Source organism: Podarcis muralis, chromosome 16 (assembly GCF_964188315.1).
Source record: "Podarcis muralis chromosome 16, rPodMur119.hap1.1, whole genome shotgun sequence".
Taxonomy (NCBI): Eukaryota; Metazoa; Chordata; class Lepidosauria; order Squamata; family Lacertidae; genus Podarcis; species Podarcis muralis.
The window spans coordinates 26986628-27004152 of record NC_135670.1 but is presented as its reverse complement, the minus strand read 5'-3'; the positions used below and the strand labels follow the sequence as shown (position 1 = coordinate 27004152).

At 49.5% G+C, this 17525-nt stretch overlaps 2 protein-coding genes across 4 annotated transcripts; one reads left to right on the top strand and one right to left on the bottom strand.

Annotated features, from left to right (window-relative positions):
- Nucleotides 1–121: 121 nt before the first annotated feature.
- On the bottom strand, nt 122–5486 carry SNRPD3 (small nuclear ribonucleoprotein D3 polypeptide). The gene is made up of 4 exons (XM_028711154.2): nt 5341–5486; nt 3425–3574; nt 1430–1622; nt 122–295 (listed from the first exon to the last, which is right to left on the bottom strand). Exons 2-4 carry the CDS (start codon nt 3548–3550, stop codon nt 234–236), a joined length of 381 nt encoding a protein of 126 aa, XP_028566987.1. The 5' UTR covers nt 3551–3574; nt 5341–5486; the 3' UTR covers nt 122–233.
- A 166-nt stretch (nt 5487–5652) lies between these two features.
- On the top strand, nt 5653–15124 carry GUCD1 (guanylyl cyclase domain containing 1). 3 transcript variants are annotated; one of them, XM_028711153.2, is made up of 6 exons: nt 5653–6110; nt 8957–9041; nt 11017–11125; nt 12284–12375; nt 12710–12951; nt 13270–15124. In XM_028711153.2, the coding sequence occupies exons 1-6, from the start codon at nt 6071–6073 to the stop codon at nt 13359–13361; spliced, it is 660 nt and encodes a 219-aa protein (XP_028566986.1). In that variant the 5' UTR covers nt 5653–6070; the 3' UTR covers nt 13362–15124. The 3 variants fall into 3 exon arrangements, with proteins under 3 accessions (XP_028566986.1, XP_028566985.1, XP_077776877.1); XM_028711152.2 differs by having other exon boundaries at nt 11017–11182; XM_077920751.1 differs by having other exon boundaries at nt 8879–9041; nt 11017–11182.
- Nucleotides 15125–17525: the final 2401 nt, after the last annotated feature.

Sequence of the window (17525 nt, the reverse complement as noted above, 5' to 3'; positions counted from 1 at the left end):
ATGATGGTAGCCTTTCTGTCTGTCTGCTTGCCCCCATCCCCTGGGCCAGGCTTATTCACCTTGTGGGTGTGGTAACAGCAAAGCGGTACCCCCCACAACAAAGTTCATGCCACACAACGGAAGCTGTCCCTCCATTTTGTAAGAAACACATTTATTGAATAACACAAAAGCCCATCACCACCACATTTTACAACTACAGTTTTCAATTCATTGAGAAAAGGCTGCGTCCGAAGTTACCGCCGCTTCTGGAAAATGTTGCCACGCCCCATGCCACGCCCTCTTCCTCTGGCGGCCACTGCAGGGGAAACAACAGCAAACAATGCCATAAACTGAACAGGGGAAGCGCAAACCCTGTAAGAACACCCAAGAGAGATTCCCTGCTGAGTCAGACCAAAGGCCCATTGACTGCAAACTGCTGCTTCTGAGAAGATCTCAAGGAGAAAAACATGGCCATCACATAAACACACCTCTGCTGCTTCTCCGAAACAAACAGGATCTAGATGCAGTTTCCCTTCAGCCATCAGGACCAGCAGCCACTGACAAACCCACCCCACTTTTAAAAGGCATCTAAGCCACGGGCCACGTCCGTGGCAGCACATTTCATAGCTGCTTGTGCATTGTATGGAATACTACCTTTCAACTATCCTGAATCAACTTGGAACCTTCCAAAGGGGTCAGCTCAGCCTGCAGCATCTGCTGCAAAGAGTCAGGCCTTCCATTCTGAGAAGGGCCATTAGTCAGCATTAGGGCTGGGTGGTATATTCTCCAAAACTGGCTGAAGTCCATAGCAAGATAGCAGCTTCACAATTTTTGACCTGGCAATATATTGTGAATCATGATGGATGTGCACGTTATGCAAAAATCATAAAGCGGGGAAAACCGCAAAGCTAGCTTATGCCTCTGCATAGCTCCATCCTTATTTCAGACATTGTGATATACAGTGGTACCTTGGTTCTCGAACTTAAATCTGTTCCAGGAGTCCATTCGACTCCCGAAACCATTCGAAAACCAAGGCATGGCTTCCAATTGGCTGCAGGAGCTTCCTGCGCTCAAGCGGAAGCCACATCGGAAGTTCGGCTTCTGAAAAACGTTTGCAAACCGGAACGCTTCTGGGTTTGCGGCGTTCAGGAGCCAATTTGTTCAGCAACTAAGCCATTCCGGAACCAAGGTTTGACTGTTTCGGTATAACACGATGTTTAGCTGGTGATATACCATGATGTTGAAAACCCAGCCCTAGTCAGCAATGGAGAGCAGAAGGGCCCAGATTCAATCCTTGGAAGCATCTCTCAGTATGGGCAAGAGAAATTCTGGTCTGGTGACCCACTGCTGCCAGTGTAGGCCATACTGAGCAGGATGGACCCCAATGATCTGACACAGCCAAAGTTGGCTTCCTATGCAGCACGCAGCCTGTGCCTGCCCCACTACTTACCCTGGGCTTTCAGGATAGCAGCTTTGCCCCTTCCGGCCCCAGAGCCCTGGTTTTTGTTCTTCATACTTTTCAGCATTGGCGCATTTTTCAGCATATCGGGCAAGATGAGAAATCTGATTTTGCTCCCCCGAATGTACACCTGCTCTAGTTGCGCCACGCGCCCATCTCTGTAGGTCACTGTGATGTTGGACATCTGGAAAGAGAGAATGAGCGGACAGAGCCTTTGAGAAAAGAAGCTCAACGGCAGAAACGGCCAGCTGGTTCCTAAAATGGAAAGGCTGTCTGGCCAAGTACGTCATATTGGCGAGTTAAGACAAGTGAAAAGCATTTTGCTTTCCCATTTCTGTGGATGTGTCTTTAAAGCAGCAAGGAACAGCCCTTGTTTTCAGATTAGCTTGAGAACAGCAGGATAGGTGCAGGAACAGACAAAGCAGCAAAGTTCCCAGCATCTGTATGTTGATCCAAGCCTTATTTCTTAAATTTTATACCCACCCTTTAATAGCTAATCAAAATTCCTAGGGCAATTACGGAAATGTTTTCTTAAAATACAAATGTGATGGCACAGGACAAAGAAGTCACAGCAATTATTTTTTTTAAAAAAGCATTAAGAAATCCTCAATGTTTAACAGCCTGTGGAGTAAATGAAGCAGATGTTCCAAAGTATCATACTGGAGAGCAGCCATTGACAATCCAATGCCCTTCAGCTGTTTTGTACTGCAAGTCCCATCAGCGCCAGAATCATATGGTGGTGCTGGCTGGGGCTGAAGGCAGCTGTGGTCCAAAACTGCTGGAGGGCACCAGGTTGGTGAAGACTGCCAAAGAGGATATACCAGGAGAGCTCTGCTTTGTTTAAGGAGTTTTTCTGGAGTAGCAACCTAGGCTCAGGACTTTCCTTTTAAGAGCGCTTGTGCCCACCTGAGCAGATGAGAGTCCTCACCCACTCCTAAAACCTCTTCTGCATCAACTCTACTGGTGTTGAGGGCAACTGGAGCCCTTTAAAAGGAGAGGTAGCCAATGTGGTGTCCACCAAGATGTTGATAAACTATGACTCCCATCAGCCCCAGCCAGCATGGCCAATGGTCAAAGGTGATGGGAGCTGTAGTCCAGCAACACTGGGAAGCTCCAGGGAGAGATAAGCCCAGGGATAGGTGACAGAAAGTATTATCTGTGGCAGCCATAGAATCACATAATTGTGGAAGGTACCCCCCGATGGTCCTCTAATCCTACCTCTGCAATGCAGGAAAATTAAATAATTGTTGGGATGGGGGGGGCAAGGTAAGAGGTTTTCTATAAAAAAAACTTCATAGAAGTTTATAAAATTTAGCATGCCATGGAGAAAGCGGGCAGAGGAAAGTTTCTCCCTCTCAAAACACAAGACTTTGGGGGCATCCAACAAAGCCAAATGTTGGGAGATTCAGGACTGAAAAAAGGAAGGACTTATCCATGCAGCACAGAGTTAAATTGTAGCACTAGCTACCACAGGAGGCAGCAATCACCACCAACTTGGGTGGCTTTGAAAGAAGACAGGACTAATTCACGAAAATGAACTTAGCCCTTAATCTGTGACACTCCTTCCTTGTAGAGGTGCACTTGGCAACTTCATTATACAGTTTTCTGTGAATGCTGAAGACACATCTCTTGACCCTTGCCTTCAACACCTGAAGTATATATTTTCAGGACGAACTCTATTTGTTGTGATCGTATATTTTTGTAATTGTAGGTTTTTAGAATTTCTTTTTTTATGATGTATTTTTAATTGTCACAACCTGCTCTGGGAACTTAGGGTGAAGGGGGAATGACCAATCACTCAATTACTTTGGTGGCCAAGTCATGTCTTTGCATTCTCTCTCTATCAGGGAAGCCACAATTACAGTTTTCTTGATTTTTTAAAGACAAAGCTAAGACCTCCCACAACAGATGAAGACCCAAAGCAGGACATTTTGTTCTGGCCACATCCTCCTAGCCACCCACCACCAATTTTCAAAGCCCACCTACCTGACAATTCATGTTGTCCTCAGCCTCAATGAGCTTTCCGCGGTATACTTCTCCTGTATTCGTCTCACAGGTCACAATATGACCCTCTGCTTCATGCAGGACTTTAATTGGCACTCCGATAGACATGACTGAAGCTGGGTGTGTTCAAACCTGAGAGAGGAAGGGGGAAATGCAACATCGTGTTAACAGCTTTTGTTCCATGGCTGCCCCTTCTTAAGAGTGTCTTGTACTCCCAGGTAAGGTACAAGGGTAATGACATCTATAGGGCATCTGAGGAAGCATCACAAAACTCATCAAGCAACACTGAGGATCATCGGAATAGAGTCAAATCCAGTGTGATTGAAGCAGAAAACAAACCCACAGCAGGGAGTTGGTGGTAAATTTTTCCAAAACCAGAGGTATAATGGGAAGTTTAGCAGGGGGAATGAGGTGCAAATCTGCATGTCAGGCTATATTGTGCTCCTCAGAAGAGCAAGGCATGCTTCATGTAAGAACCAGTTGTTGTTGTTGTTGTTGTTCTTGCTGCTGTTTATTCAGTTTACAATCCTGTCCACAATACAATGCAAAGGCAGGTTAAATACTAATAATATAGCTGCATATAAAACATTAAAGATAACTAAACTTTAACACAGACACCAATAACATTAACAAACAGCTGGTGTTCAGAACAAAGCCACTGGAACTCAGCTCACCCACCGTGCAGGTAAAGGTAAAGGGACCCCTGACCTTTAGGTCCAGTCGTGACTGACATTGGGGTTGCGGCACTCATCTCGCTTTATTGGCCGAGGGAGTAGGCGTACAGCTTCCAGGTCATGTGGCCAGCATGACTAAGCCGCTTCTGGCGAACCAGAGCAGCACACGGAAAAGCCGTTTACCTTCCCGCCTGAGCGGTACCTATTTATCTACTTGCACTTTGACATGCTTTTGAACTGCTAGGTTGGCAGGAGCAGGGACCGAGCAACGGGAGCTCACCCCGTCGCGGGGATTCGAACCGCCGACCTTCTAATCGGCAAGTCCTAGGCTCTGTGGTTTAACCCACAACGCCACCCGCGTCCCTCCACTGCCCAGAGTCTGGCCAAAAAGACTCATCTTCAATTGCCATCCAAAGGGGGAAAATGTTGGTGCTAGCTTCATCTGAGATGGAGGAGCATTCCAGAGATCAGGGGGATCATAAAGCAGTTATTACATCCTCCCCCAACCTCGAGGTGTCTAGGACTACAGCTCCCATCAGACCCAGCCCGGTATGCCAGGCTAATTCTGCGGCCGATGGAAGTCGTAGTCCAATACAGCTGTATGACACCAGGCTAGGGAAGGCTAAGAATGAATCGGGCCTATGTTCTTGTTGGGCCTGGCCAAGCCAGGAGCCCGTACCTTCGACGAAATGCACCAAAGGGTCTCGGTTAAGCACACGCAAAAATATCCCCGCCCCTCCCCACCATACACTAACACTGTGAAATCAGTGGGGTGCTTTTGGATCGTGCCCTCGCCCCCCCTTCCGGTTGAAGGCATTTCTGGGGGGGGGGGGGGAATTGACAGCCCCACGTTAAGCCCGCTTCCTTAGGGGGTGGGGAATACGTTCCCCTACCCAGTGCCCAATCAACGTGGCTCTCTAGTCGGTACTACTCAGGAGTAGGCCACTGAAATCAACGCACTCCAGTGACCTGCCTCCACTGGGCTGCATCCAACTAAGTCCCACGTACTAAACTCGCGGAAACAGACGTGAGCGACTAAATTCCAACGGGAGATTAGGGGGAAGGGTCTACTCTGAGTAGGAATGCAGCAGTCCTAAGTGGGGCCTGGGAGCTCCGCGGGTCGAGCGAGGGCAGTTCAAACCGCGAGGGAGGGAAGGAGGGAGCCTCGCTTCGCGGGCTGGCCTAAGCTAGGCCGAGCCAGGCCTGCCTCCCCTTGCAACTCACCGTCAGGCGCTCCCGCTCTCCGCAACGGCGTGCCTCCGTTTCCTGGCCCGCCGGCGTCCCAGCATGCAGCGCGCCTCGGATAAAGGAAGCCCATCTGGGCCTCTTGTGTTACACGCTTGAGGAGTCGCCCGGGAAACGAGACCCCTGCTCGATAGTTCCGCTTGTCCTGCCCGTGAGGGGGGGGGAGTACACCACAGGCGACACCCCGCCGCGCTTGAAGCCTCTTCGTCGCCGCCCTCCCTTCCCTTCCCATTTCCTGGGCGCTTCCTGAGAGGCGGGAGGGGGGCCACCTCTGTGGGTTCCTGTCAGTGACTACGACTCCCATCAGCGCCGAGCCTTGGCCGGCCTGGCTGAGGCTGCCGGGAGTTGTAGTCCAGCGGCCCCTGACAGGCCCGGCCTCCGCCGCCACCGCCCCTGGTTGCTCATTGGGGGTGGGAAAGGGAGCCCCCCCCCAGCACGTCCTCCCGCCCCGGTGCCTGTCGGGCCTCAGCCCTGGCCCCTCTGGAGCCGGCGGGAAGGCTCCTCGGCGACCACCGCAGAAGGAGCGAGGTGGGCCCGGAGGGAGGCAGGCGCTAGGCCGCCGCTGCGGGCTCCGCCTCCGCCGGGCCGAGAGGGACGGGAGGAGGAGGAAGAGGAGCCGCCGCCGGGGGAACCATGCCGGCCCGCGCCCTGCCGAGCCCCGCGGCCGCCCTTGGCCCGTGAGCGGCTCCCCGTCGCCCGCCTCTCCGCCATGAAGAGCCCCAAGGAAGACGCGCACGAGTCGCCCGCAGGTCCGTCAGGTCGTGGGGTGGGGGCCCTGCCGCCTTGGGAAGGGGCGCCCGAGCATGTGCAGAGCGCTAGGGAGTGGGGGGGGAGGCTGGCTGGCTTGCTTCCGAGGAAACACGTCGGAGCCCAGTAGAAAGGGGTCCCTCTGCCGCCGCGCAGCCTGATCCAGGGTGTGGGGTTAGGGTCGGGCTGCGCAGTCCGGAGCTGGCTTACCGCCCTGCCGGACGCTCCCAGGTCGGGCTGCACCGGGTACGGTGACAGCCGCCCTAAAGCAGCAGCAGCTACTCGTGCTATTGGTGTTGGTGGCTCTCTGGACCATTTCCAGCTAATGTCGGGGCTTCTGAAATCTCAGCGGACCCCCGTGGGAAAGTGGCCTTAGAGCAAGGATCTCATACTTGGCTTGCAGGCAGAGAGGAGTGGCCCCGCCCGAAGTGCTCCTGCAAACTTACATCTTTATGGTGTTTAGGCCACTTTCAAGAGTTCAGGATTCCAGTTGTCTCCATCGCAGCATTCCGTTAGAAACACACATCGGCTGTCTTATTTTCCAGCACGTTTTGCATGACCGGAAGCAGAGTTACAGAAGCGCTAAAGATTCCTCCATAGGACCATGAGACAAGCGATGACATCTTCCCCTGAACAACCCCCCCCCCCCCCCATTGCTTTGGGCTCTGCTGCAATTTACTTACTATATGCTTCATTAAATTAATACACTACTTGACTGTTTTTTTTAAAAAAAGAGCCTCAAAGCAGTTTGGGCCTTGATCCCGCCGGCTGGCAAGTGTCACTGGTCTCTCGCTGCTAACAGAGTCTGGCTGAAGATCAGGCAAAGCAAGCTGGGGAGGCTTCTGCAAGAGAGCTGCCTTTGTTCAAACTGGATCAGCTGAAATGTCTTTGTGTTGCCCCTGGTCCTTTTGAAATACAGTATTATTATTATATGGGACGCGGGTGGCGCTGTAGGTAAAAGCCTCAGCGCCTAGGGCTTGCCGATCGAAAGGTCGGCGGTTCGAATCCCCGCGGCTGGGTGCGCTCCCGTTGCTTGGTCCCAGCGCCTGCCAACCTAGCAGTTCGAAAGCACCCCCAGGTGCAAGTAGATAAATAGGTACCGCTTTACAGTGGGAAGGTAAACGGCGTTTCCGTGTGCTGCGCTGGCTCGCCAGATGCAGCTTTGTCACGCTGGCCACGTGACCCGGAAGTGTCTCCGGACAGCGCTGGCCCCTGGCCTCTTGAGTGAGATGGGCGCACAACCCTAGAGTCTGTCAAGACTGGCCCGTACGGGCAGGGGTACCTTTACCTTTACCTTACTTATTATTATTATTTCCTAAATACACCAGCCTACTCTTGAAGAATGCGCTGCATGTCCAGAGCCAGAGGGCCAGAACTGTCCTGACCTCCCTCCAGGCTCCCTTGAGTCAGCCTCAGTTGCTTGGAAGGAAGCCAGCTGAGTCCCCTCCCTGTCCTGGGGCTCTAGCCTTTCCTGTACCTTTAGTCCTGCTAACCTGTCAACACAGACTTTTGTCCCCAAAGAGCAAGGACTCAATTGAGCAAGAGTCCCGATGACTAGACATTGCTAAGGGCATAACTGGCAAGGAGTTTGCAAACACAAAAAGTGGGTGGCTCTGTTGATGCTTTTTTACCCAGGAAATGATGGGCTCATTGCCAGGAAGATTTAGAAATTATGGTGCTGAGCTATTGGCCTCTGTAAAAACCAGAAACATCCAAGTCTTTCATCAGCACCTCTGTGACATCCTTTGCTGTTCACAATACCCTGCATTTCTCCCCTAACAGAGCAGCCAACCTAGTCATCAGGGGTGACTAGCTGTGGCGCTCCATATTTTTTTAGACTCCATCTCCCATCCATCTCAATCAGCATAGCCACTGGCCAGGGATTATGGGAGGTGTAGTCCACAACGCTGTCACTTCCAGGAGATGCGTTCTGTGGGTTGGGGGAAGGGGTCCCAGTTACCGAAGACACAAACCTTCACTAAAACACTCCCAGTGAGTTCAGGCACAGCACAATCCAAACAAACCAAGGTCATTCATAGAGAATCAACCTAGGTGCAAACGCAGTCCAGATATGAAATTAGGCAGCAGTCCAAGATCAGTATCTCAAGAAGTTCAGGCCAGGTACAACATAGGAAAAAGGAGCCAGAGACCTGTGTTGTTTCCAGCAACTGGAAGGCTCAAGAGGGGGAGCCTTATCTACTCTGGCCCCAGCTGCTGCCAGTGAAGGAGCATCAGGGATTGCCTACTCACAAGGAGATCCTGGGCCCATAGATGCTTACTGTGGTGTTCCTCTTCAGCCTAGAGGTCAAGCTTTTGGTGCTGTCTCTCTCTCTCTAAGGCTGGGGGGCAGGCACCTTCCTGGGGTTCTTCATCATGTATCAACCCAAAGGGCCCCTTCATGGGGATCTTCAGACTGGGTTTCAGGCACCCAGCCTGCTCCTCAAGGCCCTCATCCTGTGGGGGTGCCTGGTTGATCCTCCCAAGAGCTCCATGGCTTGTACCAGTTCAGGACTAGGTACGACAAACATCTGCAAGGCCACACGTTTCCCATCTTTGGTTTACACCACCGGGAGGTGGTTTTGGCAGATGGTGTGGATGCAAAACTGATAAATTAGTCCAATGTATCCAGGGGCAGTTATGATCCCATGGTATATTACTGTGAGACCAAGTTCTTGGGACAGATGAAACTAGACCCCCTGGAGTTGTTTTAAAATGTTGCAAACTGATGTCTTTGGCATGGAACAAAATAATATATTTTTTTCCGTTAAAGGATGGGTGTGAATGTAGAGAAGAACCTTAGTTGTGCCAAAAACTGTCTTCCTGACGGTGGTGTCCTCTTTTCCTGCAGTGGACAATGTGCAGCTGGATGTGCCAATCCTTCAGCAGCTGTACCACTGGGACTGTGGGCTGGCTTGCTCCAGGATGGTTCTGCAGTAAGTCCATTTTTCGTTGGGGCTTATTGGGGGTGGGGAAGGAGGCGAGGTGGCTGGTGGCAATTTGCAACAAGTTGCTTCCAAGGTGGGAAGGTCCCTAGACCTCACCCAAGTGCCTTGGCCCTCCAGTGAGTGCAGCACAACTGACCACAGCAGCAGCTTCTCAAGCACGAAAACGGAACTGTGGAGGAAATGGCATTTATGTCTGACTGTGACAAAGAATGTGTACAAAGGTTGTTATATTCATAATGTAAGAACTCTGGTTGACCCAATAGAAGACACTCTTGACTGGGCCACTCAGCTGACTTCCTTTTCAAGTACCGTATTTTTTGCTCTATAAGACTCACTTTCCCCCTCCTAAAAAGTAAGGGGAAATGTGTGTGCGTCTTATGGAGCGAATGCAGGCTGCACAGCTATCCTAGTAGCCAGAACAGCAAGAGGGATTGCTGCTTTCGCTGCGCAGTGATCCCTCTTGTTGTTCTGGCTTCTGGGCTTCAGAATATTTTTTTTCTTGTTTTCCTCCTCCAGAAACTAGGTGTGTGTTATGGTCTGGTGCGTCTTATAGAGCGAAAAATATGGTAATTGCCAGCAACTGGCGGGTTTTTCCTCTTTGGGTGTTTTGAGTCTGTTGCCGTGCTCTTGTGTGACTCCCGTAGAAGCCACCCTGTGTTCCATGAGTAACGGCCACTAGGATTTTCCATCTGCCTCTGCTGTGCTGCCTGCTGGCTCTCGGTCTTTTTTCCCCCTTTTCCTGCTGAACTCGTCTTTCCTTCCACAGAGGAACACGAGCTTTAGGTGCAGGAGAGTGAAATGCCTCTTTAGAGGGCCACTTAGTAGATATGAAGCAGAAGATTTTCATTTCTCTCCATCCCTTCTGCCAAGACGCTAGCCTGCCCGCTGGTAATTTCCCCTCTTGACTACTGTAACTCCCCCTCCCTCCCTCCTTCCTGTACCAAACTGAATTTCCAAGAGTGAACTTCTTGCCCTGTGGATCCAAGCCTTTCTCCCCCCCCCCCCCACTCCCCTGTTCATGATGGAATGTCAGTGATTTCTCCTCTATTGTGGCCCTTTCCCATCATCCCATGAATGAGCTGCCCCCTCCCCAAAACACCTCCTTTTTCTGTGTCTGCGCTATCCGCCTCTGCACAGGTCTGGCTCAGGCATAACCCTGGTTTGGAGATTGGGAATGTGCTGTCAGCTCATCTCCTCTCCCTTTCCCTGTGTTGTGCATGAATGCCTCCATTGTTTAACCAAAACTTAGTAGAACACCCTTATTAGAGCTGTGTTGAGAGCTAGCCAGGATTGCCAGGACCCAGAGTTTGCAGAACAGCCTCAGACTAACTTTACAATGCAGTCTTAGTTACCTGAAGTTGGAGTTAGTCCCAAAACAGATGTAAAGGGCAAAGCAAATCTTAGGAAGGGGGTGGTGGGAGAGAGTAGGCAAGCCCACAAAACCTTCCCTCCTATCTCCTTATGCCTGGACCAGACCACATTGTTGGTGTCCAAGGGACTTTCCATTGGATGCCTATCAAGTTCCTTCTTCCCTTCTTCCTTTCAAATTCTGGCCTGTTGCAAGAACATTCAAACTGTAGATGCCATGCCTTCTTATGTGGGACCCGCTGTATTTGCATAAATGGGGATGGAGGGGGATTCTGTGGCCCTCCAGAGGTTGCTTAACTGCAGCTCGCATCAACTCTGACCCCACCACAAATCTGCTTGAAACAGCTAGAAGAGGGTCTTTCCCCCAATATGCTGATATGAGCCAACTCACAAAAGGAAACCATTGTTTCATCTTTGAAATAGAATCTGGGGGGACATTCTCCACCCCTTTATCTTGCTCTCAAGTTTGTCCATTGTGCAGGCAGGCCCTGTAGCGTCCAGATTCCCTTCTGTCAGGCGACATGTTATAAGCTGCGCTCTGTTCTCTCCTGATCCCTCTTCTTCACCATCACCACTTCCTCTGATTTCGTCCCAGGTACCTGAACCTCCTGAATGACGACGAGTTCCAGAAAGCCATTCAGGACCTCCAGATGACGGAGAGCATCTGGACCATCGATTTGGCCTACCTGATGCGTCATTTTGGGGTGAAGCATCGTTTCTGCACACAGACCCTGGGGGTGGACAAGGGCTACAAGAACCAGGTCAGCTTCCTGGTTCACTCAAATGTTGGTGCTTTGGCCAAGTCTGGAGGGCAGGAATTCTTTCCTTCTCTAAGGATGATGATGATAATAATAATTGGTTTGTGTTTTGGCACTCGTGAACCTTTCCAGCATGTTTGATTTTTGGAGCTTGACATACAGGCTTCTCAAGGTACCCAATGGCATTTTATGATAACTTGTGCCTTTTAATTAGATTGTGATTTTTGTTTAATTGTTTTTACTCACCGTTTTTATTTGGTGCTTTGTTCGTGTCTGGAAAAGGCAAGCGCTAGATTTTTTTATTTTTTATTAAATGGGACAGGATCCATGTTGATTTTCCAGATGATGTTTCCAATGTTCTTTTGCGTTGCTCTCTGGCCGTGAACTTTGCCCTGCTTCCTCAGTCCAAGGGGGACTCTCTTGCAAGCTGTACCTGGGACCTGGACAGCCCTTTCTCTAGGTTGCTGTGTACAGTTCTGGCCGACTTACCTCAAAAAGGATATTGTAGAGTTGGAAAAGGTCCAGAAGAGGGCAAGCAATGAGGTGGAGCGACACCCACCCAGTGAAGGAACATTGCCATTTTGGGAGCATTTTAGTTTAGAAAAGAGGCGAGTAAGAGGCAACACCATGGAAGTTTTATAAAATTATGCATAGCATGGAGAAAAGTTCTCCCCTCTCTAACACTAGAATTTGTGGACATCCAATGTTGGAAGATTCAGGACCGAGAAAAGAAAAAAGAAAACTTATCCATGCAGCATATAGTTAAACTGGTGGCTGCTAACCTAGATGGCTTTAGAAGAGGATTCGACAAATTCAGGGAGCAGGGTTATCCATGCCTACTAGCCATGATGGCTATGCTTTTGTTCCAGGGTGGCAGGCAGCATTCCTCTGAATCCATTGCTAGAAATCACAGGAGTGCTCTTGTGTTCAGGCCCTGCTTCTGGGTTTCCTACAGACATCTGGCTGGCCACTGTGAGAACAGAATGCTGGACCAGATGGGCCATTGGCCTGATCCAGCTGGCCTCTTCTTATGCTCTTATATTCTTAGGTTTCTTATCCCGAGAGGAATCTGTTCTGACCAGGCTTGTCCTCTTCCTCCTCCAGTCGTTCTACAGGAAACACTTTGACACAGAAGAGAACCGAGTCAACCAGCTGTTTGCACAATCCAAAGCCTGTAAAGTGCTGGTAGAGAAACGGTGAGCTCTCTCTCTCTCGGTCGAGGTTTATCTCCCCATCCCATGGACTTCTTTACAGATGCCACAGCTGTTTTAATGCAGAGGCCTTCGCCAACCGGGTCTCGTCCAGATGCTTTGGGCTACAACTTGCGTCAGCCCCAGCCGTAGGATGATGGGATCCAACACATCTGGAGAGCAGCAGGTTGGGGAAGGCTGCTGCAAGCAGCCATCCTATCCAAATGGGCTGTGGCCCTAGTGACCTGTTCCAAACCTCCAGTCCTGATAGTGTCTTCCTTGTTAAGATATTCCTAAGAGACACCAGTGGACTGACTTCTCCATCTATTCTCCTCCACAGCACAGTGACTGTCCGGGACATCCAGGATCACCTTGCCCAAGGCCATGTGGCCATTGTGCTGGTCAACGCCGTCCTGCTGCTCTGTGACCTCTGCTCCAACCCGGTCAAATATTGTTGCTTTCTCCCAACCGGCCAGAAGTGCTTCTGCAGAAGTCCTGACTACCAGGGCCATTTCGTTGTCTTGTGTGGCTACAGCAAAGCCTCAGGGAGTATTTATTACAACAATCCTGCCTATGCTGACCGTGAGTAGCCACCACCCTTCATTTCAAATAGGGGAAGTGTGGTAACCGGACAACTCTGGCATGTTAGCTCATTCCTCTCTGCAACATTGTACAATATTCTGGGTTGATGTTGTCCTAACCATTTCCTGGCTCGTGCCTCAGGAACATGAGCCATGCCAGGTGGGTCTGCCTTGTCTTTTGTCTCTGCAGCAAGGCCATGACTGCGTGGGAGGAGGGAGATGGGCGCGTTGGGGCTGTTGAGTCAATGGCCCTGCCTTCCTTCCAACAGAGCCTTAACCCCTTGCCCCCCTCTGAGCTCATTTTGGTCCTGCCCCACAGGAACATGCCGAACCAGCATCAATAACTTTGAGGAAGCCAGAACCAGTTATGGCACCGATGAGGACATCCTGTTTGTTTACAGAGACAGCTGACCTCCTGGAGCTGCCAGGGCTTCCACGTCCATCACTGGCCAGCTTGCAACAGCAGTAGCAGCAGCAGCAGCAGCAGCAGCCTTATCTCAGGGCTGCAAGAGACTTTGCTCCCACACTGCAGCAGGACCACAAAGAAGGGATGCTTTAGACTAGGATCTAAACTGGTATTAAATTGTTTTGTTATGAGCCACCTTGGCGGGGGCGGGGGGGATGTATCCAGAAAGGCAGGCTCTAAATTGGCTGAAATAAATACATTTTAGATTGGGATCTACTCCTAGATCTCTGGGTGTGTTGCAGTAGATCAAGAAGGATGTCAGACTCCCAATTTTGTAATCGCAGCAATGTGAAAGACTCAAAAGGCCAGGAGTGGGTTTTTACATCTGGCTCCAGTTGGTGGGCCTCCAAGCTCTATTTGGAAATAAAAAGTAGATCCTGCAAGCGTGAAATCTGCCCTGCCCTGTCTCTAAACCTACAGAGAGCAGCATGGCGGTCCTGTTGCCATCTTTTTAGTTTTGATGAAGATGAAAATAGCTTGTGTATAGCGACTGTAATATTTAAATGTATGTGTGTATTTTTAAAATTTGCACATTTTGAGAAGTTTTCAAATGCGGACTTGGACTTCTTTTCCTGTTGGCCCCTTTTGACAGGAACAAAAGTCTTAGTATTCACTTCCACGCCAAATTCATGAATTCCCCCCGCCCAAAAAAAGCTCAACACAGAAAGGGACAAGAGTTAGTCCTCCTTTCTTTACTGTAAGGGCTGATCTTTCACCCAGTTTGGGTGTCTAATAATCAGGGAACAGAATAACATAAACAGCCTAGGATTATTGGATATTGGGGGAAGGAGCAACAAGAGGAAGTAGTTCACATACGTATGCCAGCATCACCTGCAAACCACAATGTGGATTCTCACAGCTGCTTTTGATGCATAAAGGGTTTCTGGTAGCCAGGGCCTTTTTCATGAGGTCAGGCGGTTCTTTCTGAAAGCAGGGAATTAAAAGGCATTGCAGTTGTAACTGCAGACCCTCCAAAGTGGTTGGATGAATCAGTTCTTTGCATACCATCAGTTTGTTTTCAGATAATCTCAGTTTAATTGCTGTCATGTTGAGCGTTCTTTTTTAGTGAGGGGCTGCCAAATCGTGATTGTACTAGGTCCTCTCTAAAGAAATTAAAGGTTTTAAAATACAAGATTGATTAGAATCTCTTGATACCTTTGGCCCCAAATCCAGCACAATTAACCTTTGTTTAACACATCAGTTGCAAACAGCTGTCAGCCAGGAGACGCTCTGAACACAGAGTATCCTCCACCACCAGCGCTCTAGTGAGAACTGGTGGCAGCTCTTCACAGCTTCAGGCTTAAGGCTAGTGTTTTAAGATAAAAACCTATGTTTGGGTCAGATCCATTTGGCCCTAGAAAGCAGACCTGAACTACTTGCTAAAGCAAGTGCAGCTGGCAGCAGCATGACTCCAAAGTCTGGGTAGGAAGGGAAACTTTGTTACATGTTCGAAAGCTGTAATTTGAGGCCGGGATTGTGTTGATAAGAAGATTGCTTGAGGACTTCCAAGACAACCCAGCAGCTTGGCTCAGAACTGCTGTTTATATAATTGGAGGCAGGGAAATTTCTCTTGGCTGCAGTTCAGGACGATTCTAGCTGGAGTCCAGACTGTTCTACCTCATCACACTGCACTCATGTTTTTGGATTCAACTCAGGGATGTACATGGCTTCCCTGCTGGTCAAAAATAAACTTTGATATTGTAATATCCACTTTGTGTTTCATTTAAAGTACCGTGAGGTCCTATTGCAGGGCAGAAAGTTATGAGTGATGTGTTAAAGATGTGCCAGAGAGGGAGACTGCCATTTCTCAACTCCAGCAAGAACATTTTAAAGGAGTCGAGTTAGGTATTGGTGAAGTTACATTAAAATAGGATACATTAAAATACATTAAATAGTAGCTGAAGGTGAGATGAGCAGCACTCAAAAGGACTTGCAGCCTTCCGGATGTTGCCCTCCAGCTCCCATCAGGCCCAGCCACTGTGGCCAGATGTTCTGGGGACTGTGGTCCAACATCTAGAGGGCCACAGGCTCCCCACAACTGCTCTGAATTATTGCAAACGCAAGTATCCTGTTGCACCAGAAGTAGAAATTAACATGACATTTCTGTCCATGCATTAATGGCTTTTCCTTATGGCAGGACCCAGAGTTCTCTATGCTACTTAGGGACTTTGTGCAGCACCTCCATTACAGATGACTGTGTGATTCCGACTTTGGAGAGCTGATCCCCCTCTTCCTCATTTTTGCAGTGGGACAGCTGAGAGCTATGCTGCCCTGTAGGTCACAACTGTCATCATAAAGTGAACTAAGCCCATCCTGCAAAAAAAAGCATATTAGTATCAGAAATAAGGGCACTGTAATATTTTAAGCCACAGGATTGGAATGCTGTAGGAACTTACCGTATTTTTTGCTCTATAAGACTCACTTTTTCCCTCCTAAAAAGTAAGGGGAAATGCTTGTGCGTCTTATGGAGCGAATGCAGGCTGCGCAGCTATCACAGAAGCCAGAACAGCAAGAGGGATTGCTGCTTTCACTGCACAGCAATCCCTCTTGCTATTCTGGCTTCTGAGATTCAGAATATTTTTTTCTTGTTTTTCTCCTCCAAAAACTAGGTGCGTCTTGTGGTCTGGTGCGTCTTATAGAGCAAAAAATACGGTAAATACGCCTGTCCAAATATGCCAGTACAGCTACTGTGGATTCTTAACGTATTCAGATTTTAGACAGAGGATTTGCAGGGTTAAAACTATCACCTCTGTAGTGGGTGGGCTTGAGATGTGAGGGCTGTGTGAGTGCAGGGGCAGGCGCTCTAGTCAAGCATTCAAAAGAACGCACAGGGGCTTAAAGTGCAGAGGAGGCAGGCACAAACACACAATCCTCCCTGACTTTTCCACAGGCACGTGCCCAGGAATGGTGGCGCTGGCACATGGATGAGCTGTGTCCCTGCCCCCAGATTGTTGTTGTTTAGTCGTTTAATCATGTCCGACTCTTCGTGACCCCAGGGACCAGAGCACGCCAGGCACTCCTGTCTTCCACTGCCTCCCGCAGTTTGGTCAAACTCATGCTGGTAGCTTCAAGAACACTATCCAACCATCTCGTCCTCTGTCGTCCCCTTCTCCTTGTGCCCTCCATCTTTCCCAACATCAGGGTCTTTTCCAGGGAGTCTTCTCTTCTCATGAGGTGGCCAAAGTATTGGAGTCTCAGCTTCAGGATCTTTCCTTCCAGCGAGCACTCAGGGCTGATTTCCTTCAGAATGGATAGGTTTGATCTTCTTGCAGTCCATGGAACTCTCAAGAGTCTCAGATTAAGCCCTCACAAATTCTTACAGGTAACTACTGTAAAGGAGGGTGAAGCAATCAAAGAATGTGGCAGTTGCTAGCAGGTGTCATGCAAGCAGCTGCTTGCCTTGTATTTATCTGGGATGCAAACAATCTCTTGCAGTGCAGCATCTCTGTAGCCCACTGAGTGCCTGCCCATGTGCAGAGCAATAGAAAGAGCAAAGCAAAGAGCAAGCAATGGATTCTCTGCAGATTCCCACAGCAGAAGAGCCCAGGCAACTCCCCTTTCATTAAGAGACCTGCTTTTCCTCTGGAGCAGATGTGAATGGTGGTTGGCTGTGGCTGAGCAGCTGAACATCCCAAGCGGAGAAAAGGTGATGCAAGGCAGCCCTGCTGGCAGAGGGCACATGGCCCTGCGTGAGAGGGAAGGAGCCTTTCTCTTGGTGCCCAAATCCATGAGAACCACGGAAGCTACAGATGGGTAGAAACAGGTCCATTCAAGTAAATGGGCCCAAATTTCATCCACTTCTGGTTCACCCATTTGATCCAGAAGAACAGCCTACACAATTCTTGTCCATAACAACAAAAGGGATATTTTACTTGCAGAGAAATTTTATATGCAAAATATATTTTGCTTGTAACTGAGTCACTCTCAATAAAGGTTTTCAGTGGTTAATGCAAGTGCACAGTGTGCGCCAACTTTCTTTGCTGACCATTGCAAGCTGATAATTTTTGAAAAGGAAATGCTGAATAAGTAACTACAGTTTCACCTCTGAGAACTGGAAGCACACACTTCAGCCCCAAGCATCTGGAGGCGAGGAAAAGCAAGAAACCGCA

Excerpts from the sequence above, each read along its gene's own strand:
- SNRPD3 (XM_028711154.2), bottom strand. The coding sequence starts at position 3,550 with ATGTCTATCGGAGTGCCAATTAAAGTCCTGCATGAAGCAGAGGGTCAT. Across the intron at positions 1,623-3,424 it reads AGGACAACATGAATTGTCAG|ATGTCCAACATCACAGTGAC; the intron begins GTAGGTGGGCTT and ends CTCTCTTTCCAG. Across the intron at positions 296-1,429 it reads TGCTATCCTGAAAGCCCAGG|TGGCCGCCAGAGGAAGAGGG; the intron begins GTAAGTAGTGGG and ends TTTCCCCTGCAG.
- GUCD1 (XM_028711152.2), top strand. The coding sequence starts at position 6,071 with ATGAAGAGCCCCAAGGAAGACGCGCACGAGTCGCCCGCAG. Across the intron at positions 11,183-12,283 it reads ACAAGGGCTACAAGAACCAG|TCGTTCTACAGGAAACACTT; the intron begins GTCAGCTTCCTG and ends TTCCTCCTCCAG. Across the intron at positions 12,952-13,269 it reads CAATCCTGCCTATGCTGACC|GAACATGCCGAACCAGCATC; the intron begins GTGAGTAGCCAC and ends CCTGCCCCACAG.